Source organism: Vipera berus (genome assembly GCF_964194415.1).
Source record: "Vipera berus genome assembly, chromosome: 8".
Taxonomy (NCBI): Eukaryota; Metazoa; Chordata; class Lepidosauria; order Squamata; family Viperidae; genus Vipera; species Vipera berus.
In genome coordinates, this window is record NC_138211.1 from 25,503,380 (window position 1) to 25,530,275 (window position 26,896).

A 26,896-nucleotide genomic window follows, 5' to 3' on the forward strand; every position below is an offset into this window, starting at 1 on the left:
CTCCAAATGTGAGGGGTGTGTGTCTGTTCCACCCTCTAAAGCAGGGGTGTCAAACTCAATTTCATTGAGGGCCGCATCAGCATTGCGGTTGCCCTCAAGGGGCCGGGTGGGTATGGCCTGGGTGGGCGTGGCTAGAGTGCGTATGGCCTACTGGGTGGGTGTGGCCAGCTCTACATCGTTCGCATCAAGGGTGCCTATGGGGGCCTGGGCAGGAGTGGGACAGATCTGAGGGTCTCTGGCAGAAGGAGGGTCTCTGGGCCAGGGCCAAGGCAGTGGGGGCCGTTCCCTCACTGTTTCCAGGATGGCTTCGCGGGCCGCATTAAACCACTTCGCGGGCCGGATCCGGCCCCCGGGCCTTGTGTTTGACATGTCTGCTCTAAAGGGAAGCAATGAATTAAGTTTACAGGGGGGGGGGGGAAATTGAAAGATGGACTGGTGCTGACATCTAGTGGTGGATAAAAATACTGCCCTAAATATACAGCCCAGAAAAAGAGAAGCCTTGTTGTTGTGACCTTCAAGGTGTTGATTAAACAAAGAGCAGCTGGACTATCTACAAAATGAGAACTACAAAACTTGAAATCCTCACCTATTGCCAGCAAGGCATCTTCAAGGTCTCCTGACATCTCGGATTTAATACTCTCTGTAATATCTTTGTTAGCAATGTTCTTGTATTCATCAAATACTAAATAAATAAAGATTTTTATTAGCAAGCAAAAGAAAAGCAGTTCCAAAACTCCCAAACCTGGAAACTCAGCTATGTCTATGAGCATCTCTGTTCTGTTATTTCTATATTCAAATTTCCAATTTGAAAACAGCAAATATCCTGAATGAACTGAAATAAGAAACGACCTAGGCTAGTCTATGGTAGCCACAGGTAATAGGGAAATCACACCATCGTGCCTTGAGGCACAGAACATTAGAATACCAGAGATGGAAGGGACCTTGGAGGTCTTCTAGTCCAATCCCCAGCTTGAGCAGGGATCCTATGCCATTTAAGACAAATGGCTATGCCATCTCTTCTTGAAAGCTTCCAGTGATGGAGCACCCACAACTTCTGAAGGCAAGCCATTCCACTGATTAATTGTTCTCACTGTTCAGAAAGTTTCTTCTTAGTTCCAGGTTAGATTTCTCTTTGGTAATCTTCCACCCATTGTCCTGCCCGCCCGCCCCCCGCCCCCCCCCGATGCTTTGGAGAATAGGTTGACACCCACTCCTCTGTGACAGCCCCTCAAGAATTGGAAGGCAGCTATTGTGACATCTCTAGTTCTCTTTGTTAGACTAGACATGCCCTTTCATCGTATGATTTAGCCTCAATCTTTGTTGCTCTTTCCTGCACCCTTTCCAGGATCTCAGCATCTTTTTTTGTATCATGGTGACTAGAATTAAACAAAAAAGTTAAACAGCAGGACTTTGCTGCTGCAACTCTCATTCCCAGCCTACAACTGACCGATCATCATGTTGCCTATTAGTATAGCTTAGATCCCATTTTAGCGTTCGCTCTAGAATACACGTCGTTCCCAGGGTGCTTCTTTTTTTTTACAAGGATACACTGCCACCCTGATTGTTTACCTTTCAGCAGATGGTTCCTGCTTCTGGAGCACAAGATGGTAATGAACTGGCCCTCACTGGTGCCCCATTTATTCTCTCCTGCTTCATACAGGCACTAGAGGAAAGAAGCACAAAGAGCAGATTTTGCAAGGCGGTGAAAGAACAGGCAGGGGGTGGGTGGGGTTTGAGGTTTGGAACCACAACCTAACACATCCGCACCAATCCAGTCCCCATGGTAGCTTCCTTCGTGTTTTCACAGGTAGTGGGAGGGATGGGCAACTTCAGACAGATAAAGAAATGGAACTGTCCACCTCTGAGCGGTAAGGCACGCAGTTGTAAAGCTGGGACGTGACTGAGGATGTAAAACTAATCATTTTGGGCCCTGAGGATGCAATGTGGTGCACAATAATTGTTTTAAGCTTACCAGGTCTTAATGCAACCGGTATAATGGTCTGCATGTGACACACAATGGGGTGGGGATAAGGAGACATTCATGGTGTCACCCCAAATTGCCATTTGGCTGCTAAATTTTGGTGGTCTTCAACAGGCCCTGCATCGTCCACCTGTGCTCACCTACCTTTCTCCTGGAGGATTTCAGGAGGCAAAGAGTGGGAGTTAAGTTATACCCAGTTTAAAAGAAAAGCAGTTTGGAAATAAAGCAGCAAACTGCCTACTCATTCCCGCAAATGGGGTACTCACCTGAGCATCCTCCTTGGCCAGCCCCTGGTCAGCATACGGACTTTCATCCCTGTTGCCCTGGGGAGAAAAGGCAGGGGGGAGGCAAGTGAAGCCCAGCAGCAGTTCCAGACAAGGCATGAGCAGGAGGAAGGAGCCAATGAGAAGGACCTTCAGCAGAATCATCTCCCACCTCAGTGGGATGCAGGAAAACGAACCTCTTAAAAATCTTTCCTTGGGACCTTGAGAACAGGTCTCTTTACCCAGCCGCAGAAGAGGGTAGCCCAACAAGCCACCTTACCCAGTGAAAAAGAGAAACTGGGTTGAAGTGGAGGGCCATAAATAAGCTGAAAAAAGATCAGCGTGATGCCAAATCCTCCCCTAAAACTCTGATCTGTGCGAGTTTGAAAGAGGGCAACTCTCACACGGATGTAGGTATCGTTGAGAAGGTTCCTCTCAACCCACCACAAGTTCTCAGTACTTTACTTATAACCCAGTTTAGAATTTGTGAGCTGTGGCCTTGTCCGTGCAGGAGGCCCAAGAAAGCTTATCACCCACCAAAAGAGAGCATGATTTTTTAATAGAATGTGCTGAAAGTCCTAGGTCTTCAATCTAATTTGAAAAGATCATAGAGATGAAGGATGGGAATCCAGTGGATGCTATCAATGTAGTGAAAATCACTGAATATTTTTGAATAGGATACACAGAAATCACAGTTCATTGCTGGCTTACTACACCAATTATAGTTTAACATCACGTTCCCCAAAGAGACACGTGGACTATTGTTTGCATTCCTAACTTATTCCTAGCTTCTGTTTTGCACACACACACAAGTTCTGAACCACTACACAGAACTGCAAAGAGAGGTCAAAGTAACACAAAATGTTCTCAAACAAGCCATGATTCATTTTCACACCTGCAAAAATGCTTGCTCAACAAAAACAAACCACGATTTACCACGATTTAGGGTGCGGTGTGAATGCATCCACTATGTGAAGTGTGATCGGAGGCATGACAAGAAGAGCCAAGTACTTACAGTCGACAGGGATACCAGGACTCTCCGGAACTTGGAGGAAGTATCCGAAACAATGTCTTTCTCAAGGGTGGTTCCATACTCTGCAAAAAGGCCCAAAGATCTATCTCAAGAAAGCACCACAGTCCCATTCAGACAATTGGTGGAGCTGAGGAAAGCGTCACAACTATGGCAGCTTCTTGAAAAACAACCACTCACTTGCAGGGGTGTCTGCAAGGCATGATCAGAGAAGTCAGGATGGTGTCTGCAGATGGAGAGGGTTGGGAGAATAACCTTGAGGAACAGGAGGAGCAGCCCCAGCCAAGGCAATGGTCGGATACAAGAAATGGAGTCCAAAGGAGAAATGGGATAGAGAAGGCTGAAGGGACCCTCCCTACCTGTCTTTAGGATAAAAGCAGGGAGGGGGAGGCATATTCATGGGAGGCATAAAGGTGGAAGAGTCAGGATCAGAAAAAGGAAAGAAGGCGAGGTTGTCAGAATACAAGCTAACTTGAGGGCTAATCCACATGGAGCCCCATTTCCCATCTGTCCTGTTTGCCATCGTTCACTCCCTAAGAGACTAAAATGGACAATGTGAAATTTGAGCGGGCCCCAAACAAGGAGTATATATCGGAGGTGGTGACCCTTTGAGAGCTGTATGCAACGAAATTTCATTTTGATGTATGCCGATTGGTGTACATTCAAAGTGACAATAAAGTTATCATCATCATATTCAGAGTTGCAAGTTTCTGTAACTAACTGTGATGGAGTGTGAAGCTGGTGAAGGCATTTGTGTGGGTTAGGGTTAGGGTTAGGGTTAGGGTTAGGGAGAAAGCAGCACATTCCTGTACTGGAAGGACTGGCAGAACCTGGGGTCGGAGTGAAAAGGGGGATCAGCCTAGAATCCCTATATAGCCACAAGCGAACTAAGTCCAATCTCCCTCCATTTCCACTGACCCTTATGTAATTCCTATCAGGTGCTAACCATTATCTGAGAAGATTCCGGCGCATAGGTGTGAGTACCAGTAAATCAGTTTAACTGTAAACCTGGTATTTCATGCCTGACCTTTCCAGAGAGAGGCCCAAGACTAGAGACTCTGCAGTCCTGAGCTGTAGGGGAGAGAGAGGAAAAGATTCAGGATAATCATACCCTCAGACAGTGATGGTGAACCTTTTAGAGACTGAGTGCCCAAACTGCAACCCAAAACCCACTTATTTATCGCCGTGTGCCGGGTGGGCGTGGCCCACTGGGTGGGCATGGTTGTGGTGGTCATGGCAGATTGGGTGGGGGTGGTCACCTCAATGTTGCTGGTTGGAAAGGATGCCTGTGGGGGGTGGGCAGGGATGGGGGACATCCAGGGGGTCTCTGGCAGGCAGGACGGTAGGCAGGAGGCTCATCCTGGGGGGTGTGGCGAGGTAGGGCAGGGGTGCCATTGCCATGGGGTGAGGCAAGGGCTGGGGCAGCTGCTGCCTAACACCATCGGCCCCCGCACACAGAGGCCAGTGAGCGCATGGGGACCAACGGTGTCCGTCAGCAGCCACAGCCTGCTGGCCCCTTGACCGGCACACGCTGGGGCTCTGCAGCCCACCAGCAGCAGTTCAAAGAAGCAGCCTCTGAGCTGGATGGCCAGCCAAGAGCTGAGGAGGCGATGCAGTGGGTCGTCCCCAGGAAAAGGAGAGCATGCGAGGGCAGGAGAGACAGGATGTGGGGGGAGGGAAGCCAGCCATGCCAGGATGCATCCAGCCACATGGGAACTCGGCTTGAAGAGGGACGGTTGCCATCTCTGGGGCATGGCATGGGTGCCCACAGAGAGGGTTCTGATTGCTGCTTCTGGCATGCGTGCCATAGGTTCACCACCACTGCCCTAGAACCTCCCAAGGTATATTCGGTAAGTTAGAAGGTTACAGCTTTAGTCTGGCAAGATTATGTTCACTGGGTGAAAGTAAATAAAGAAATGGATTCATTGGGTCATCTTTGGACTTAGATCTGACAGAAATCCTATAATAAATATAATTTTAATATTCACAACGTTGGTGTTCAATTTTGATTTCCCTTAAATCGTTGACAGCAATGGTGCAATCACAGCTCTGCCTATTTTTTATGTGCACCATCATGGACACCATCTTGATTTTTCATGTGCACCGTCACAGACGCCATCTTGACTTTTTTGACCACGGCCTGCAGACAGTTATGACTACTAGACTCCAAGATTGGTTCTGCACAAATTCTGGGGAATGTATCTAAAAGCATTCTCTGTGGTAGGTCTGTGGGTCAAGGGTAGGTCTGCACATCACCAAACATAACATGCAAATGGCATTCAGGACTTCCAGCTGCCATAAGAGCATAGCTGGCCATATGATTCCAGAAAGCTCCGTGAACTGACTGCAGGTGAGTGAGGAAGGCTATGGGACAGAATACTCACGACGGTGGTAAGTGTCATTAATCCTCCGGATTTCCTCATTGGTACGAGATGCCAGGATTTCTATCAGGCAGCCCTCATCTGTCCCAGCTCCCTGAAAGACAGACAAAGTACTTCAACAGAGCGCCAAGGCTGGGCAAATGCCAACCAAAGCAAGGTTTTTCTAGGAACATCTCCAGGCTTCAAAATAACTTTGACCAACCTGAAGGTAGAAACCAAAGCTTGTAGATCTCAAGCTGAAGGACTGTGTGGAATTTTATAGTATGAAAATGCTGGCTGCAAAAGGATGGAAAACTAGATTTCCTGCTCTCATAGGTGCACACGGTCATAGGTGCTCCCTACCCCAAAGTAGGGGGACAAAAACCAGGAACGGATGGAGAAAATTCCTACAAATTCAGGAGGCTCACTGGATCCCCATTTTCCAAACAGTTCCCATGGTTTATTGCCTCTCTAATATCAGACTCTACATACAATCAAAGGGGGCTCCAACCCAAGAAGCACATTTGTTTCACAAGACTTAAAGTTGCCAAGGTTGGACACACCTACTTGACATAGTCAACAATATGCTGGGGCATATTTAGGGGAAGAGGAAGCAAAAAGTAGAGCTACAGTTATAGCTGTAACTGCTCGCCTCTTTCTTACATGGAACATACAGTAATAGGTCTGGAAGGGACCTTGGAGGTCTTCTAGTCCAACGCCCTGCTCAAATGTCAACGTGTGTCAATACTTGTACAAAAAGGGTGGAGCTTCAAACATGTAGCTGCAGAGATCACCTTGACTCTTTGACCTCCCCCAAGACCTAGCTGGATCCATGTTGCAAGTCACATCTAGAGATGAGTAAGGCATCTCCATGCTACCCACTTCCTGGAACCTTGAAGCAAATTGTTCAAAGAATATAATCCAGACGACCTTTTGAGATACAGGTCTTGGTCTGATATAAAACAGCCTCATGGACAATTCCACACAAGTCTCTGGTTCTTTGTTGTAGTTAAAGTTTTTGCAAACCTTTATTGCTCTTTTCAGCTCCTCTACATCATAAAGAGTGATGGGGGTCATCAGTCCAATAATAACTTTCTCAAAATTCTTACTCAGTTCAGACTTCAGGTCATCAATCAAATCCTGTTGGGGAAAGAAAATGATTAGATAACATCACAATGTCTAGTGTCATTTTTTTGTTTCAAGTGCACCACCCAAAATTAAATCTTAGTTCTACTGGCAATTCTCTTCTAAAATTGGTATATTTCCTTCAAGGCAGAAGTCAAAGTTGTATGACAGCTGGCTTTTTAATTTAAGGACATAAACCAAGATTAACCTTTTTTGTGACCACAGAATCTCACATTTGACATTATCTTTGTAAATTTAGCAGTGACTAATGAATTTGGCTTGAAATTTTTTACTTGTCTGCTTCTTCCCTGTCTCCTACTTTGTTCCATATAGTATCAATCTTTCTGCTATGTATTCAAAATACACACACACATACACGTATGTATGTATGTATGTATATTTATAGATGTGTGTGTTTATGTATAAATAAGCATATGTATATTTATTTATTTTATTTATTTATTTAATTATATTTTTATACCGCCCTTCTCCTGAAGGCCTCAGGGCGGTGTACAGGGCAATAAATATAAAAAAGCAGAATACAAAAGTTAAAAAACGATTAAATATTTTAGCCCAGTTTAAAACAATATTAAAACATATTAAAACCCCAACCCTAACCCATCAGACCAGGTCAGAACTGCTCGAATAGATATGTTTTTAAGTCGTGCCGGAAGGAGCGGAGGTCGGGGGCCGTCCGGAGCTCAACCGGCAAGCGGTTCCATAGGTCTGGCGCGCCCACAGAGAACGCTCTCCCCCTGGGGGCCACCAATCGACATTCTTTGATCGGAGGCACCCTGAGGAGGCCCTCTCTGTGGGAGCGCACTGGACGGAGGGAAGTTGATGCCTGTTGTGATTCAGGGTCAGCCTGTGGGGTCGGCAGTTGGGTCGGACGACTCAGAGGAGGAGGGGGGTGTTGAAGACCTTGCTGAGGGGGTTGAAGATCTTGCTGATGATAGCCCTCAGGCAGGCCCCTCCCACTTGGTCACCATGGAGACCCAGCTGTGTGAGCCTGACAGTGTGGATGAAGATGACCCACAGCTGGCCCTGTTCAAGGACGCCCGACGCAGGAGGCAGTCAAGTAGGAGTAAACAGAGGAAGGCAATGGGGCTTCTCGGAAGGAGGCAGAGAGAAGCCACGCCCTGAACTCTTTATAAAGGGAATGTGTGGGGAGGGCTGGTTTGCTGAAAGCAACCACTCAGATAGTGTTTCAAAGCTCCTGTATCTTGGTTCGTGTCTTGTTTGTTTTTGTAGTAATAAATTTGGCAGACGTTATTCCAGCCTCTTGCCGTTTGTAAAGGGGTTGCCTTTTCTGCAGGGCCGGTAGCAGGCTGGTACAGAACAACGCCGGCCGCAGGTGTTGCCGTAGGTAATCCGGACCCATGCCATGTAGGGCTTTGTAAGTCATTACTAACACCTTGAATCTCACCCGGAGGGCAACCGGCAGCCAATGCAGCTCGCGGAGCAAAGGTGTGGCATGGGAGTATCGGGAGGCCCCCAGCACAACTCGCGCGGCTGCATTTTGCACCAGTTGGAGCCTCCGAGTGGACTTCAAGGGCAGCCCCATGTAGAGAGCATTACAGTAGTCTAGACAAGAAGTCACGAGCGCATGAGTGACTATACGCAAGGCATCCCGGTCTAGATAGGGTCGCAACTGGCGCACCAGGCGAACCTGGGCAAAGGCCCCCCTAGTCACAGCTCCGATATGCTCTTCTAAAGAGAGCTGTGAATCTAGAAGGACCCCCAAGTTGCGCGCCCTATCTACGGGGGGTAATAGCTCACCCCCCATGGCCAAGGATGGAATAATCGGAATTTCCCAGGATGCCGGCATGAACAGCCACTCAGTCTTGTCAGGGTTGGGTCGAAGCCTGTTCCTCCCCATCCAGACCTGGACCGCCTCCAGGCAGCGGGACATCACGTCGAGGGCATCACTGGGGTGGTTTGGGGTCGAAGTAAAAAGCTGGGTATCATCAGCATATTGATGATACCCAACTCCAAAACCACGAATGATCTCACCCAGCGGCTTCATATAGATGTTGAACAGGAGAGGCGAGAGAACCGATCCCTGAGGAACTCCACAAATAAGAGGTCTCAAGGTCGATCTCTGCCCCCCTGCCAACACCGACTGCGAGCGTCCCAGAAGGTAGGAGGAGAACCATTGGAGAACTGTGCCTCCCACTCCTAACCCCCTGAGACGTCGCAGCAGGATACCATGGTCGATGGTATCAAAAGCCGCTGAGAGATCTAAAAGGACTAGGACAGAGGAGTAGCCCCTGTCCCGAGCCCGCCAGAGATCATTCACCAGCGTGACCAATGCCGTCTCCGTGCTGTACCCGGGCCTGAAACCCGATTGGTACGGGTCTAGATAATCAGCTTCATCCAAGAACAAAGGGAGCTGTTGCGCCACCACGCTCTCAACAACCTTCGCCAGAAAGCGAAGGTTGGAGACCGGACGAAAGTTGTTCAATATTGCTGGGTCCAAGGCAGGCTTCTTGAGGAGGGGTCTCACCACCGCCTCCTTCAAGGCGGCGGGAAAGCTACCCTCACTCAAAGAGGCAGTAATCACTGCCTGGAGCCAGCCTCGTGTCCCATCCCGGGCCGCATAAGTCAGCCAGGAGGGACACGGGTCCAACAAACATCTATCTATCTATCTATATACACATACACACATACACTTTTGAGAGTGGGTATCAGAAATTCATTTTTAATGCGTGTCAGTGTGTTCACTGAAAAAATGACAGTAAGTCTTATCTTATCTTATCTTATCTTATATCTTATATCTTATCTTATCTTATCTTATCTTATCTTATCTTATCTTATCTTATCTTATCTTATCTTATCTTATCTTGCCATCTTCCATTACCTTACCATCTACCTTATTATTTAGGAAACCTGTTACCTCATAGCACGCACTTATGTGATTTGTTCAAGCCAATTCTCCTCAAATAAGCCCTAAAATCACTCTTCAAAGGAACCTATCAGGATTCTAATATTCACGACAATTTGGCAAAAGAATCTTATGTAGAAATTACAAATAAAGTACGGACCTAACCCGTCTTTAGGGTGTAGAAAGTTCCATAAGAAAACCACAAGCCTGTGGGTTAAATGTATGATCAAAACCACAAAAGGCATGGGTATTTTTATAGTTTGCTTTGAATTGCATTCAGAGTTCTTTCCATTTTATGGCAGGGCCCACCTTTGTTCAGCTGAATAAATGTGCCTTTTGGGGGCAAATCTGGACTCAGTCACTTGTTCGCACTAAGTCACACCTGATTCCTGCCCAACACTATTCATCTTTCATTTCAATTATTTAATAATAGTTGATTCAGCTCCTTATTTAAACATTTACAAAGTGTATTTTCCAAAGAGATAAAGAGAGAAACAGAGAAAGACAGATGTGTGTGTGGGGGAAATCAATCTCCAAACAAAGAAAAGGTTTGTATTAGCAATAAAAACAATCAATTCTATTGACAGATATCCCTGGGTTAATGCAGTTGAACAATCACTTTCATAACTCCGCCCCCTCAGAAAAAAATATGCAGACACCTATAAAAGAGCCTGTTTGTTCTCCAGGCTTTGAGCATTTAAGACCTTTATGCCTGTCTGTGGGTATGTTTCCTGCATCTCCTGATTATTGTTTAAATTTTTCTTTTTTCTCATCACTCCCTACCTCATTGTTTGATTTGTTTTCTTGGGATTTGTGATTGGTTTTGATGGATTACATCCCAGAGTTTTACCGTATATGTCAAAAATCCTGGAGCACAGGGGATCTACCAGAGGTTTGGAAAAGAGCTGATGTGGTTCCCATTTTCAAGAAAGAGGGAAAAAACTCAGACCCACAGAACTACAGACCAATCAGCCTAACATCAATACCTGGGAGGATATTGGAAAAGATAACCAAAAAAACAGATCTGTGAATATCTAGAAACAAATAAAGTTATAACTAGAAGCCAGCACGAGTTTGTTAAAAACAGATCATGCCAAACCAAACTTATTTCATTCTTTGACAAAATGACTAAATTAGTAGACCAGTGAAGTGCTTTGAACACAGTAAGGCATTCGACAAAGTAGACCACAACCTACTTCTTGGTAAGCAAGAAAAATGTGGGATAGACAGCATCATCACCAGAGGGATTCGTAATTGACTGACAAACCACACTCAGTGTGTAGTTCTACATTGAGGGAAGTAAGCAGTGGGTTACCACAAGGTTCCGTCTCAGGCCTGGTACTCTTCAATATCTTCATAAATGATTTAGATGAGTCTGACACTAATCAAGGAGAGAAGCAACCTAGAACTAAGGAGAAACTTCCTGACAGTTAGAACAATTAACCAGTGGAACAACCTGCCTCCAGAAGCGGTGAATGCTCCAACACTGGAAGTTTTTAAGAAGAGACTGGACAGCCATTTGTCTGAAATGGGATAGGGTTTCCTGCCTGAGCAGGGGGTTGGACTAGATGACCTCCAAGGTCCCTTCCAACTTTACTATTACGATTATGATTATGAAAGTTGCCAAGTTTGGAGACCACTGTTATAGAAGCCAGATGATCCCTCCAGTAATCAGGCCCATACGGCTCTTAAGTTGATCCCTCAAGCTTAGAAAGCTCAACAGCAACCATCACTGAACAGGGAGGAACTTCACCATAAGGATGTCTACTTTCAGCATTCTCACAGCTCTATAGCCATGGGTCTTTAACCCACACCGGTGTTCTAAACACAGCCCTACAGGCATGAGAACAATCCCTGTCATACTAGCATCTTATTTTTAAGTCCATACACAGCGTAAAATGAAGTAAGTGGCATCAAAACCCAGCAAAAGATCCAGGAGAACCAAGAAGTCACACTCTTTGTGAAGACCATCCAAGAATGATTCAGTTCCACATCAAGAAGGAGAAAGCCCCAGATTCACACATACCTGATGTGGCTCTTCTCAAATTTTCTCGCTATTCATTCCACTGCCAATGTTAATAGTTTTATGCAATTTCCAGCCCCCTCAAATTTGCAGTCTGTATGTGAATCCAGTCCCAGAGTTCACATTCAGTGCTACCTACCCGACCAATACTGGATTTGTAGGCGATCTTAATCTCCTGCCGTTGGGACAAGTTCCTGTTGACCACGATGTCAATGATGGCATCTTCATCAGTACCTGGGACAAGAGACTGGAGATTCAGAGAAGGGCAAGAAAGAGGACCAAGCAATTGAAACTAGAATCCATGGAGCAGAATATGGGGAGAAGCTGGTAGGTGAGATCAAGTACATGTTTAGCAAACAGGAAAATCCAGTTAATCAGGACCTCCAGAGCAAGGCCACAGGAAACACAAATCTGAGGAGAGAATGCCAGAGTTTGGACCTAATTCAGAACAAGGCTATTTTTTTTAAAATCCCATTTATATCCCGCCCTTCTCCGAAGACTCAGGGCGGCTTACAAGCTTAGCAGTAGCCTTCATTCTATGTATATGCCTGCTTATTAGGGCTTTTACACCCCCCCAAGCGGCATTATTACAAAGTCAGCTTATTGCCCCCAACAATCTGGGTCCTCATTTTACCTACCTCGGAAGGATGGAAGGCTGAGTCAACCTTGAGCCTGGTGGGATGCGAACCTGCACTAATTGCAGGCAGCTGGTGTTACTGAAGGAGGCATTAGCCCACTGCTCCACCAAGGCTCTACTATTTCTCATGGTCTCTTTGATGCATCTCTGTGCGATTTCTTTTCTGAACGCTCTCTGCACAAAACAAGTTTAGCCTTCCCACCTCCAGCTGGGCAGGGCTTACAATTCCCAGCAGGACGTCTATGGTGAGACCCCTCCTCAAGAAGCCTGCCTTGGACCCAGCAATTTTAAACAACTATCGTCCGGTCTCCAACCTTCGCTTTTTGGCGAAGGTTGTTGAGAGCGTGGTGGCGCAGCAGCTCCCTTTGTTCTTGGATGAAGCTGATTACCTAGACCCGTACCAATCGGGTTTCAGGCCCGGGTACAGCACGGAGACGGCATTGGTCGCGCTGGTGAATGATCTCTGGCGGGCTCGGGACAGAGGTTGCTCCTCTGTCCTAGTCCTTTTAGATCTCTCAGCGACTTTTGATACCATCGACCATGGTATCCTGCTGCGACGTCTCAGAGGGTTAGGAGTGGGAGGCACAGTTCTCCAGTGGTTCTCCTCTTACCTTCTGGGACGTTCGCAGTCGGTGTTGGCAGGGGGGCAGAGATCGACCTTGAGACCTCTCATTTGTGGAGTTCCTCAGGGATCGGTTCTCTCGCCTCTCCTGTTCAACATCTATATGAAGCCGCTGGGTGAGATCATTCGTGGTTTTGGAGTTGGGTATCACCAATATGCTGATGATACCCAACTTTTTATTTCTACCCCAAACCACCCCAGCGATGCCCTCGACGTGATGTCCCGTTGCCTGGAGGCGGTCCAGGTCTGGATGGGGAGGAACAGGCTTCGACTCAACCCTGACAAGACTGAGTGGCTGTTCGTGCCGGCATCCCGGGAAATTCCGATCATTCCATCATTGGCCATGGGGGGTGAGCTATTACCCCCTGTAGATAGGGCTCGCAACTTGGGGGTCCTTCTAGATTCACAGCTCTCTTTGGAAGAGCATATTGGAGCTGTGACTAGGGGGGCCTTTGCCCAGGTTCGCCTATCTAGACCGGGATGCCTTGCGTACAGTCACTCATGCGCTCGTGACCTCTCGTCTGGACTACTGTAATGCTCTCTACATGGGGCTGCCCTTGAGGTCCACCCGGAGACTTCAACTGGTGCAAAATGCAGCCGCGCGAGTTGTCTTGGGGGTTTCCCGATACTCCCATGTTACACCTTTGCTCCGCGAGCTGCATTGGCTACCGGTTGCTCTCCGGGTGAGGTTCAAGGTCCTAGTGATGACTTACAAAGCCCTTCATGGCATGGGTCCGGACTACCTACGGCAACACCTGCGGCCGGCGTCAACTTCCCTCCGTCCAGTGCGCTCCCACAGAGAGGGCCTCCTCAGGGTGCCGCCGATCAAAGAATGCCGATTGGTGACCCCCAGGGGGACAGCGTTCTCTGTGGGCGCGCCAGACCTTTGGAACCGCTTACCGGTTGAGCTCCGGATGGCCCCCGACCTTCGCTCCTTCCGGCGCGATCTTAAAACCTTCTTTTTCGAACAAGCTGGCCTGGTCTGATGGGATGGGGTTGGGTTTTTATAAATAGCTCTAATTTTAAGATGTATTAATTATTATGGGCATAATGGTTTAATCGCTTTTAATTTTTGTATTCGGTTTTTTACTATGTATTGCCCTGTTCACCGCCCTGAGTCCCTCGGGAGAAGGGCGGTATACAAATTAAATTATTAAATTAAATTATTATGGAGACACTTAATCATCCAAAGCTGCTTTTCCCAAAGGGCAACTGGACTTCCTTCTCTTCTTGAACTGAAGAACCTTCCTGGATGAGAAGCAAAACATTTTCAAAGACAAAAAACCAAGTCCAGTTGTCTTTTGAAAAAAGCACCTTTGGGAATTCGCAGCAGGCATAATAAGCTTCTGGTTGAAAATTTTGGGAGCTCCAATCCAAGGGTGCCAGGTAGGAAAAGAGGATCTTTTCATGCTTCTTAATGGCCTGGTCAAAGGGGACTTTGAGGCAGAAACACTACAACTTCACAGCAATAAATCAAGAATAAAGCTGAGCACTCACCCAAGCCTTTCATAGCTTTACGGAGGTTCTGGGCATCAGCCTCAGGGTTGAAGTTGGAGGTCCCTTTGATGGTTCCTCTGGTTCCTGCCTAAAGCCACAGAATGTCAAAAATCAAAGCCCAGGAGAGTTGGAAAAACAGAGGAAGCAATAAAAAAGTCCAGATTTACAAGGAATATTTGACTTATGACCACAATAGAGCCCAAAGTTTCCGTTGCTAAGCAAAAGAATTGTTAAGTGCATTGTGTCCCATTTTAACATCTTTCTGCCACATTTTTAAAGTGAATCACTGTGGTTGTTAAATGACTCATGCTGTCATTAAGTGAATCTGGCTTCCCCCATTGACTTTGCTTGTTAGAAGCCAGTTGGGAAGATTGCAATGGAGATCACATGACCTCGGGAGAGGGCAACTGTAATGAATCCATGCCAGTTGCCAAGAAGTCGAATCCCAAACCCGAGACCATGTGGGGAAGCTGCAATGGTTGTAAGTGTAAAACCGGTCATAGGTCACTTTTTTCAATGCCATTTTAAATTTAAACCATCATTAAAGAAATGGCTGTAAGCCAAAGACTTTGCAGCACAAGAGGATGGGGATAAGGAAGCAGTGCTGAATTCAGACCAACTTTCTCCAACCTCCCAGGATATCAACAGACAATTTAGACTTTGCAAAATTCATCTCGGTTAGCCAACAGAGATCTCGCAAGTGTCCTAGTACATTCTTTGTTGTGTTAACTTCTGCAATGGAAGCAACCAATGTTTTGGGCCATCTTAAAAGCTAATACATGTATTTCAGCATAAACCTTTGCTGACCGCAGTGCATGAAATACCATCCAGTTGCGACCCTACCTGGACCGAGATGCCCTACGCACAGTCACTCATGCGCTCGTGACCTCCCGTTTAGACTACTGCAATGCTCTCTACATGGGGCTGCCCTTGAGGACCACTCGGAGGCTTCAGCTGGTGCAGAATGCGGCCGCGCGAGTTGTGATGGGGGTTTCCCGATACTCCCATGTAACACCTCTACTCCGCGAGCTGCATTGGCTTCCGGTTGCCCTCCGGGTGAGATTCAAGGTGCTGGTGATGACCTATAAAGCCCTAAATGGCTTGGGTCCGGGATATCTGAGGGAACACCTGCTGCCAGCATCAAGCTCCCTTCGTCCAGTGCGCTCCCACAGGGAGGGACTTCTCAGGGTGCCGGCGGTAAAAGATTGCCGGCGGGTAACACCCAGGGGGAGGGCCTTCTCAGTGGGTGCGCCTGCCCTCTGGAACCAGCTGCCCGTGGAGCTTAGGACTGCCCCCGACCTCCGTTCATTCCGCCGGGACCTGAAGACCTGGCTCTTCGAGCTCTCTGGCCCAGGCTGAGAATTTTAATTTTAATTTTAATTGGGGTTTTTTACTTTTTCAGGGACTGTTGTAATTATTTTTAATTGTTTTTAACTTTTGTATTTCTTGTTTTAAATACTCTGTAAACCGCCCTGAGTCCTGCGGGAAAGGGCGGTATATAAATCCAATTAAATAAATAAATAAATCCTGTTCAAACTGCAGGATCTGGTGACAGGGGATAAGGCCACGGCAAGGCAAAGGGGATCTCCTCCATTATGCCCACTCACTGTGCTCATCTTGCACAAGGACATTGTGATGGGTGGGATGTCTACGTTGCAGAGGATGAGCAAGTTGCCCAAAACTGCAGCTCAGGACTAACAGGGGCATCAGAAGGAACCAACAAGCTGCCTTGGGAAGGGGCTGTCCTGCCCCAGTAGGAAGAGGAAACAAGATTAATTTCAAAGAGCCAGTTGACTGTACCTGAACTCAAGAGTGCCAAGTCAGCAACTCTCTGTTTCCCCCCTCCCACACCAAGGGAAGACCTTTCCTCCCCTTCCTGAACTCTTTGAGATCAGTTCAACTAAAGGACCCTGCTCCATCTGCTCACTGCATCCCCTCCTGCTGAGTTTCACCAGAGACATCATAAAGATGTTTATCCTCTCAGAAAGTCCAGGACTGGCACACACCCCTTGATCTCCCTCCCTCAGATGGAGGCTCTTCTGATGATACAGGCAAGATCAGAAGAAATGGAGATTAAAGGTGATTAATCCCAGAAATGGATTTGGGAACAGCCGCTGAGCCAAATGCCCTTCAGACCCAAAACAAGGAATTTGTATGTGCGTGCCTCCAAACCAATCTTGACTGCTGGACAGATTCAGAAGTAGTTTTGCCTTTCTTCTTTCTAGGGATGAGAAGAGCTTGGCCCAAATTCTCCTGGTTTCTAGCCTGGGGCCTTTAATCACCCCACCAAGCTGTCTCTCTCCCTTGAGTCAGCCTTGACTCCTGATGACCTGGAGAATTAGTCCCTGCAATTTCCTTGGCAGTTTCTCCCTCACGCCTTCTTCTTCCTGGACCTAAAAGGGAAGGTTTGGCCCAAATTCCCCCAGTTGCATGCTGCTGCTTCTCCAGAGCTTGAATCTCTACATCAAACTGGCTCTCAAGGAAGTAATTAGGAGCTGTCATCCTACGCCAGAAACTGCTGGTGAATTTTAAGCTTCCAGGGTCACCTGCAGAGCAGGTTAGAGACCTGTGGGTAGCACTGGGCTGCAACAGAAGCTTTGCTGCCACTTAAAGAAAAGCTGGAGAAAATCTTCTGCCACAGCCTCACTAGGGGAGCAGGCCAGGTTGAACCCCATGGACTTTGACAAAGTCCAGTTGACACAAAGCAGTTTCAAATGGCCCCGGTGCTTGTCTACACAATGAAAGTAGCAAAGGGAAGGAAAGTTACCTGGGTTTTCCACCTAGTGCTAAACCAAGGTTTAACTATGGTTTGCTGAGTACACAATTGGCTACCTTGGCATAAGAAACAAAGCCTTAAACCACCATTCATGGCACACAATGGCTAGGGTCACCCTATTCATTGAACCCAAAATAAAGGAACTGAATTTAGATTTACCCTGACCAGAAAAGGTTTTATCTTCAGCGGCAATTATACTGTGCAGCAGAATACAACTACACATCACACTTGGCCAACTGCCACCTTTGCTGCCACACCAAACCCTCATATTAGCTGTTCCCAAGAATAACATTTACCCTCTCCAGAAGATTTATTCCATCTGTTTAATTGCCCTGAGCCAACAGCTCAGGACACTGAACCTTTGATCAGATGCAGGGTAGCCAGGCACCGCCTGGGACTTCAAGCAAGCAAAACCACGTACCATGGCAATAAACTTTGTGCAATTCTCTAGCAACCAGTCAGCCCTGCAGACGGTCCCTGCAATAAAAAAGAGAATAAATTATGATAAAGCTCAGCAAACACAGGAAGAAAGGCCCTTTTTGCTATTAAAGAGGAATATTAAACAATGTCTGACGCTTGGAAAGTTTATTGGTGGGCATGAACATCCACAGCAGGGAAACATGTACCAAATGGGTATATCTGGGCCCTGAAGACTTTCAGTGTGGGTGCCTTCAAATCCCCCTCCCTCATAATTGCAAAGAATTGCCAGTTTTAAAAGAGGAACTAATTGTATTAAGTGTATGCAAGTGATTTCATTCAATCTTAATTGAACATAAGCTACACCAAAGATACGTTGGGTGAAAAAATCAGCACGGCCTTGCCTGGAGACCAAAACATATGAAGAATGTTTACAAGAATTAGGTATGACTAGTCTAGAAAAAAGTAGGACTTTTTTTAGTATATTTTATTGATTTTTTTACAATAACAATCTTTAGTGTTTAGTAAACAGCATGTTATCTGGGTTCATATATTTAAAAAACAATCAATAATAATTAATTTCTATAATTCCATAATATATTAAGTCTGTTTTCTTGATCTTCCCTTCTTCCAATAATATTGTCAGCATTAGACAGATATTTCTTAATACTTTCAATGCATACAAAGTTGGATATAGACATTTTTTCTATTTTGTACAAGTAACAATGACATCCATATATAATATCTGATTAACTTATATTTCAATTGTATTTGTGAAAGTCATCTTATTAAATCACTATGCATTCTGTTTTCAGAATTCTTATTTATACTTAATTTCCCCTTGATATTCAGACCATTCTTTTTTTTTATTGAAAAGTTTTACAATACATTTTATCTTTAGCAAAACAAAACCCCTCCCAACCCCCTCCCCTCCCACCCTCTTCCCACTCCCCAGCCCTCCCCAACCCCTCCCTCCCTTCCCCCCCCCCACTTCCCAGAGCTGAGTACAGGGTATAAAAATACAAACAATCATAATCTAACTTATGCAAACAATCCTAAACTATTTAAACTATCGCACTTTAACTCATATAGATAAACTCCAAACGTATATATATCATATCAGTAATTATTCAAATGCAAAATAATACTTTTAGTCCCATATTTGCTCCGTGGTATCTCTCTGTTACAAATAGTCTTTCAGGTGCACTAAGATCTTTACCATATCCTCGAAATTAAAAACTTTACAGTCCATTCTTCTGTAATCAGTAATTCTACCTTTTAACTAGAAATCTTACTGCCATAGTTAAATTCAACATCCATTTAATATCCACCACAATAATATCAATAATACCCAATAAGAACAATCACAGACAAAACAATTTTATATCAATTATTAAAAACTATTCTTCTTTCCAACTGGGCTTTAAATTTCCATACTAAAACCAAGTTTATACAACCTTTCCTTCTCCTAATATATTATACAGTTTAAAGTACCATACATTACTTTCCAAACTTAAAATTTTTTTTATATAGTCACATCATTCTTATATTTTCTATTACATGTTTCATTATTACCCATAAAGATATTACAAGTTAACTTTCATCTATAATTTTTCCCAAAGTTGCACCAGAGCATATCACAAAGTGTATACCTGGAACAGAATATCCACCTTCTTATCACACCATAAATATACATACCAACCAAATAGCAAATCATAACCTACAAAATTTCAGTAAGCACTACTACAAATCTTCCCAATTAAATTTTTCATAATTATCTTAAAATTAAAGCAACATAAAATATTACAACACATAGTTATTTTATAAGGGTGAAAAGTATATCCCCAAATATTTAGCCCTTCTAACAATTTCAATTCCCATAATCCTTATTACATTATTATCTCCTTCAGTTATGCAACTAAATCTTCAGGCTTGGTTCATTCGTCTAGAAGCAGCACGCCTCTTCCAATTTCTGGCCTCCTCCAGTGATACTGAAATTTGATCCACTCCTGTAACTTTCTCATCTGTCTGTATTATTCCTTCAGCACCTTGTAGATTCTCTCTGCATCATTGAGACTCTCTCTCACCTTTCTTCTTTGTAGATTCCAAAAATGGTATGGGGGCTGCTTTTAAAACATTACTGTAGAAATCACGTGCCTGAATCACCGTAGTAAGACGATGCCTCGTACCTTCATAGGTCACCACCATGCCCACTGGTATCTGCCATCTAAACTTGATTATCACGTCGTCTCAATTCTTGTGTCAAAAAAGCAAATTCCTTCCTTTTTCTTAAAATTCTTGGAGGGATCTCTTTTAAAATCAAAACTTTTTGCTCAGCAATTACAAAATCAATGATGTAGGAGGCCTGAATAACTTCATTTCTAATCATTCTCTTTGTAAAATAAACCACCACATCTCTGGGTAATTTCCTTTGTCTTGCAATCCAAGAATTAACATGAAAAATTTTATCTATATCTTCCATTATTTCATCTGCTGGTCGCCCCAGCACTCCTTCCAGAGCCTCAGAAACCATTTTCTTCAAATTTTCTTTAGCATTTTCTTTTAAGCCTCTAATCCTTAAAGCAAACTCCATCTGATAATACTGTGTCGAGGTCAAATCACAATCAATTTTCTCTACCACATTTTCAGTTTCTGTCATTTTTGCTTCCAATCTAATATCATTTTGACTGAGATCTTCCACTCTTTCATCCAAATTCTCAATACATATAGCCATGCCTTGCAATGCAGATAAAATGTCTGCTCTCATTTCTGTTAATTTCTCTGTAATCTTTTCATCCATAACCTTAGCTAGTTTTTCTGTTAACTTCTCCTCCAACTTTTTATCCATTATCTCAGCAAATTGTTGCATTTGCTTTTCCATAGTCTCTTGCAGCACATTCTGCAAATCTTTTACTGTAAGGGCTGATGCAGATACGGGTGCAGGGGACAATAAAGTTTTCAACGAAGACTGCTGCACCAGAGCAGGAACTTTAGAAGATATAGCCGCCATTTTCACCCACTATTGTTAGCTACGCACTTCCACTTACGAGCTCAGCAAAGTCCATTGAGTTAAAGATCAAAAGACCATCTTCACCAAAATCTCCTGCATCGCTCTGCCTGCGTCCTCGTTCTCCAAAGTTCTTTCTTGCTAGCAGGGATGGTTGCGAACGCCCTGTTCTGCTCCAAAAAACCCGGAGCAGAAGCGCCTCGCAGTCCGGAGCATGCCCAGGCTTCGGGGGGGCTCAATCCTTCAGCCGCCAAAACTTTAAGTTCTGGCGGCCCCGGAGAGCTCTACCCCTACCTGGGCGCTCACCCCCTCCTCTTCTCCCGAGGAGGGGGCTTCCGAGCCGCCGAAACAGCTGATCGGTGCTGTTTTCGGTGGCTCTACGGAGCCGCGAGGCTGACAGCCAAAAAATGGCTGCCTCCAGCGACGCCTTGCCACCGGACGATATTCAGACCATTCTTATCAGTCATAATTTTCTTAAAATTGATTACCTTTAAATATCCAAACATTTCATACCATCCCAATATTTTCATATTTCATATATTATAAAGATACTATACTACTTATATATCTTATAACATCAACATATAACATCTTTTCTGGTTGGCTTATGTTTCAATTATATTTGTAAAAGTTATCTGGTTAAGTCACTATATGTCCTGTTTTCAAAATTCTTATTTAAGCTTAATTTTCCCTCAGTATTCAAATCATTCTTCTCGGTCATACTTCTCTCAAAATTAATTACCTTTAAATGTCCTAACTTTTCATTCACATCATCCAATATTTTTATAGGTCATATATTATAAAAATACTATACCACTTATGTCTCTTATCCCTCTTACTATAGCTCCATTATATCCAAAATTATCTATTCTTTTAACCATGTTCAAACAAGCGTTTAGTCATGTAGTACTCCATCTGGTAAGTCAAATCAGGTCTCTTGAATCTAACTCTGGCCTTCTTCTTTTGCCAAGTAGCTTTCCAAGTTAGTATATTCTACTTGCCAGGGGATTCCTGTATTTTCGTAAATATTTTCGTAAAAAAGACAAGTTGTATATGATGTCTGCTTTTTGTCTTCCAGACTCTAATGATTCTCCTGGCAGCTCTATAATCCATTTTATTAAATCTTTTTTCTTATCCTCAACTTTGTTTTGAACTCCTGACAGATATCTTTTCCATTTTCATTGTTGTGGCAAAATTTTGTAGATTTTTTTTTCTGTTTGTATTAAGTTATAGTTCTACTCATTTGTAGCTTCCTTGTTTAAGTCACTTTCTTCTAGTTTGTGTTCTGTTATCTGGTTTGTTTGTTCATTCTTTACTGTAGTTTTCTGAGAGTTTTTTGTGATTTTAAATTGAAGATGTGCTCATTTATGTCAACAAAGTGGTTTTTAATCTCATCGTGGTTTGAAACCATTGTCACTTTAATCTGTTGTAGCATTGCATACATTTCCTACTGGAAACTATTTGTCTCATCTTGGAGTATTACTCCTGCAGATCTCTGATGTTCCAGGCTAGGTCCTTCAGAAGGGAATGTTAGGTGTGGTTTCCTGTCACTTTTAGATAGGTATGCAATATCCATTTTGTCTCCTCTCTCCAGATAGTCTTTCACCCATACCATCGTCTCTGTGTTTAGCCTTATCAAACCAGTCAATCTTAAAATCCAAACAACCAAGTCTTATATAGTTCTTATCTTTATATATGGTTTTTGTAAACCAAAGTGTTTCCAATGATCAAGGCATCAGTGGAAGCAGTGTTTTATAACAATTCTTCTGTTCAGGGGTCTTTGAATTATCAACCAGTCAGAATTGCAGCAAAATGTTTCGCCACCCTAAAGCCTTCCAGTAAATTCCCCCCATAGAAGATTAGCCAAGAGTCAAAGATTTTCTTTCTCTGCAAACGATCCTTGAGTTTAGACAACAGTTAAAGTTTTTTTTTCTGCAGACACTTAAGCTTATGGGTGGCCCAGTATGTTTTCTTTCTTTGTTCCTAGCAGTTTTCTATTTAGCTGAACGTTATTAAAATTCAAGGGAACAGATTATTCTTTATTTCTAGGCATCTTACCAATTTCTGAGTCAGTGTTATGCTATTGTTCTATGCTCTAGTTCTCCACTAGATGTCAGTAATTATTTATTTTCCAACTTTTTAAACAAATAATTTTTTAAAAACATCATCAGGACTCTTTAGGATATAAAATCTTAACATTTTCTTAATTTTCAGATTTATCCAGACTATAGTAATATTAATTTCATTTCATTATATTTCTTTCCCTCTTGGAAGTTAATTCACTGCTTCCGTCTATGGTGGGGTGGAGATGTGATCCCCTCCTTTCACTTTCAGAGGATTTCTTGCTTTGGGGATCTTTTCCAATTAATCAGTTACAAAATAGAGGAGAGATGATCGATACTCTCACCTAGTTCCAAGCACTCTGTTCACCATTGTTCTGGTTTGTGCTCTTGGACTTCAGCTGCTGGCAGCTTGGGCTAGACGCTGGTGTGCAGCTAACCTTTCTCCTGTCAGGTTGGAGGTCTTCCCCCGGAATGAACGGATCAACTGCCATTGTTCCGTGATCATCAGGGTGCCCCTCCTTCTTTGTCGCCTCTCCGGGTGATATCAGACCCATTTAGGGTACCCTGGGAGGGCAAAAACAGCCACAGGGTGCGAAGCCCTACAGTCCCTCAGCTGCGTCGCTGTGAGGCAGAACCAGAAATGAGAAAAGAAGGACTTGGGTGACATTATAGCAGTATTCTAGTATTTGAGAGGCTGCCACAAAGAGGAGGGGGTCAACTTATTTTCCAAAGCACCAGAAGGCAAGACAAGAAACAATGGATGGAAACTAGTCAAAGAGAGAAGCAACCTTGAGGATTAAGAAGAAATTCCTAACAGTGAGAACAATTAACCAGTGGAACAGCTTGCCTCCAGATGTTTTGGGTGCTAAATCACTGGAGGTTTTTAAGAAAAGACTGGACAGGCATTTGTCTGAAATGGTATTGGTTCTCCTGCTTGAGCAGGGGGTTGGACTAGAAGACCTCCAAGGTCCCTTCCAGCTCTATTTTGATTGACTGAAGTCCCACAGCGAATTGGCCATGGAAAGTTGGCCATAGCCAATTGGCTGTGCTGAGTTGGCCACATTGAGTTGTCCTAGAAAGGGGATTTCTGTAGATACAGAGGTGATGCAGCCTAGGCGAAAGGACTAAAACAATTTTTAAGTCCAGAACTTTGGAAGCAGTTCAGGTAGACACCTCCCAAAGCCAAATGTGTATATGGAGGAGGAAGGGGTCACGCAGAATCAAACTGGTAACAGTCTATTTCAATAAAGGTTCCCCTGCACGTGCGTGCTAGTCGTTTCCGACTCTAGGGGCCGGTGCTCATCTCCATTTCAAAGCCGAAGAGCCAGCACTTCTCCGAGGACGTCTCCGTGGTCATGTGGCCGGCATTACTAGACGCCAAAGGCGCACGGAACGCTGTTACCTTCCCACCGTAGTGGTCCCTATTTTTCTACTTGCATTTTTACGTGCTTTTGAACTGCTAGGTTGGCAGAAGCTGGGACGAGTAACAGGCGCTCACTCTGCTACACGACACTCAGGATTCGACCCGCCAAACTCAGTCCTAACCCACTGAGCCACTGCGTCCCTTCTATTTGAATAGCCCATTTCAATAAAGATAGTTTTAGCCTTTGGGTAGAGTTTTTTCCCCGGTCTGTCCTATCTAGTGAGCTAACCGTATGACTACAAATTCTGGTTACGTAGCTTCTTGCAAATAAATCCAACCTCTGGCCTAACTACGTCCTTAGTGTAGCCTTCCCTATAGGCTGGCACTGTTCTGTACCAGCCTGCTACTGGCCCTGCAGAAAAGGCAGGGACAACCCCTTTACAAACGGCAAGAGGCTGGAATTAAGCCTGCCAAATTTATTAACATAAAACAGAGCAAAACAAGACACCAACCATGAAACAGGAGCTATGAAACAGGAACTATTCAAGCGGTTGCCTTCAGCAAACCAGCCCTCCCACGCATTCCCCTTTTATACAGTTCAGGGCGTGGCTTCTCTCTGCCTCCTTCCGAGGTGCCCCATTGCCTTCCTCTGTTTACTCCTGATTGACTGTCTCCTGCGTCGGGCGTCCTTGAACAGGGCCAGCTGTGGGTCATCTTCATCCACGCTGTCAGGCTCACACAGCTGGGTCTCCGTTGTGACCAGGTGGGAGGGGCCTGGCTGAGGGCTCTCATCAGCAAGCTCTTCAACACCCCCCTCCTCCTCTGAGTCATCCGACCCAACTGCCGAACCCACAGCCTGAATCACAACAGGCACTCTCCAGATACTGGGGATGCTTTTCCACAAATCCCTAGCCAATCTAGCTGGCTGGGGAATCCTCAGAATGGCAACCCCAACACAGCTTGGGGAGAACTGCAAAGGCATCCCTAATGTGGGCTGGGCCAAAACCAGAGGAGTTCCCCAAGAAGTGGAAATTTCGACATCTGTTCCAGGCTGGATGAGTCATGAGTGTATAAAGCTGGCAGACTTAATCTGCCTGGCATCCATTTTATGAGCAGGCCCAATCTCCCCAAGGCAGCCCCTCATGTGTCTCTGCTCCAATTTCTACCCAGGAGACGATCTTTGCACAGGCAGAAAATCAATTATATGTCGCCACATACTTATTAATGCCCTGAAGCTTCAATAAGTAACTGAAAGCAAACAAAAGGATTAAAACAGGGAAGGTACCCATAAAAACCCCCAGAGGCTGGATGCAAACCAACTAATTCACTTTGGCTTCCTGCCTTGCAACGTAATCCAGCCTCTGCCCACTGGATAATTCTGTCAGTTAGTCTTATTTCCATCTGCTTTGCAACCGCTCAACGTGGAGTGATGGAAAATTTTGGAGCCACATTTCCGGTTGTGCCTGTTCCACTCTGGGCCTGGCTTGGAAAAAAAGAGGCCAGCAACTCTAAACGGCTGCTTAGAGAAGAACGCATCTGGTCACTTTAAAAGGATTGCTCTCAGTTTTTCAGGTGTGCAAGCAACCTCTTGTGCAGGGTGTGTGGTCAATTGCCTTCAAGAACTGGTCTGACCCTTTTCAAGCCATCCCACTACCGACAGCCTAACATTAGACCGTCAGCAGAGTCACAAGTCCTGATCCTGCTGCACCGCACAGCAGCTGCCTCTCCTGGTTGCGGTCAAAATCTCTACCACAGCAGCTAGGGAAGACTTGGCATTCCTGCTGGCACCGAAGTTGAGACCCTTTTAGACGGTTCTCCTGCTTGCTCTAACTCAGCTTCTCTGAAGGTCTATGGAGATTCTCAGGCACCCGGGTCATGGTTGTCCCAAGGGTGCTTTTTCAAAAGGCAACTGACTTTGTTTTTTTTCTTGAAGAGATTTCAACTTCTACAGTCAGAACTGAAGAAGCTTCTTGGATGAGAAGCGAAATATTTCCAAGCAAAACAACAAGCAAAACCAAGAAAGTCCAGCTGCCTTTTGAAAAAAGCACCCTTGGGTTAGCTTCTCTGACCTTTCCAGAGCCCCCTCTTCCTCCTCTGCCCTCTTTCAATAGCCTCGTTGTTGTTGCTAGTTGCGAAGTCCTGTCCGACCCATCGCGACCCTATGGACCACGTTCCTCCAGGCCTTCCTGTCCTCTACCATCTTCTGGACTCCATTTAAGCTCACGCCTACTGCTTCAGTGACTCCATCCAGCCACCTCATTCTCTGTCGTCCCCTTCTTCTATTCTTCTATTCTTATTCTTATTCTTATTCTTCTATTCCAGTGAGTCCTTTCTTCTCATTAGGTGGCCAAAGGATTTGAGTTTCCCCTTCAGTTCAATAGCCTACAGTGTGACTAAGGTCTGCATTGCAACAGAGACACTCAGCACCAGCGATATGACCCACTGGAACTAACTGTAGGATTATACAGGCAGTCCTTGAGTTGCATCCATCCATTCAGCAACTGTTCAAAGTTATGAGGGCACTGAAGAAATGGATTTACAACTCGTTTTCAACGTTCTGGCCATTGCAGCATCCCTGCGGTCATGTGATCGAAATTTGGGCTAGCTCGCATTTATGACTCCCGCTTGCCTTTGCCCACTGCTTCAGCTGAAGGTACAACAGAATGTTATTGACATGCACACGGTGTATATTTGGGCTCCTGGCAAAGCTGTGCAGACCTGAGCAAAAGCAGAGCCAGAGCTTATATGCCTTTGGCCCGCTGCATTGCAAGCACAAAGGAAAAAGAAGACACCGTTGAAATCACAGCGGGACACAGGATTGTTTTAGATAAACCGCTCCATATTATTA

At 45.0% G+C, this 26,896-nt stretch overlaps 1 protein-coding gene across 3 annotated transcripts in view; it reads right to left on the reverse strand.

Annotated features, from left to right (window-relative positions):
- ANXA4 (annexin A4) overlaps positions 1-26,896 on the reverse strand; it is a 31,114-nt gene that overhangs the window by 2,585 nt on the left and 1,633 nt on the right. For all 3 annotated transcript variants that reach the window (XM_081334183.1, XM_081334184.1, XM_081334185.1), the window contains exons 2-10: positions 17,620-17,675; positions 14,423-14,510; positions 11,806-11,900; positions 6,661-6,774; positions 5,659-5,749; positions 3,260-3,339; positions 2,248-2,304; positions 1,570-1,663; positions 587-682 (exon numbers count right to left, since the gene is read on the reverse strand). In XM_081334183.1, the coding sequence (XP_081190309.1) occupies positions 587-682; positions 1,570-1,663; positions 2,248-2,304; positions 3,260-3,339; positions 5,659-5,749; positions 6,661-6,774; positions 11,806-11,900; positions 14,423-14,510; positions 17,620-17,675 (771 nt within the window). The remainder of the gene's footprint in view (positions 1-586; positions 683-1,569; positions 1,664-2,247; positions 2,305-3,259; positions 3,340-5,658; positions 5,750-6,660; positions 6,775-11,805; positions 11,901-14,422; positions 14,511-17,619; positions 17,676-26,896) is intronic.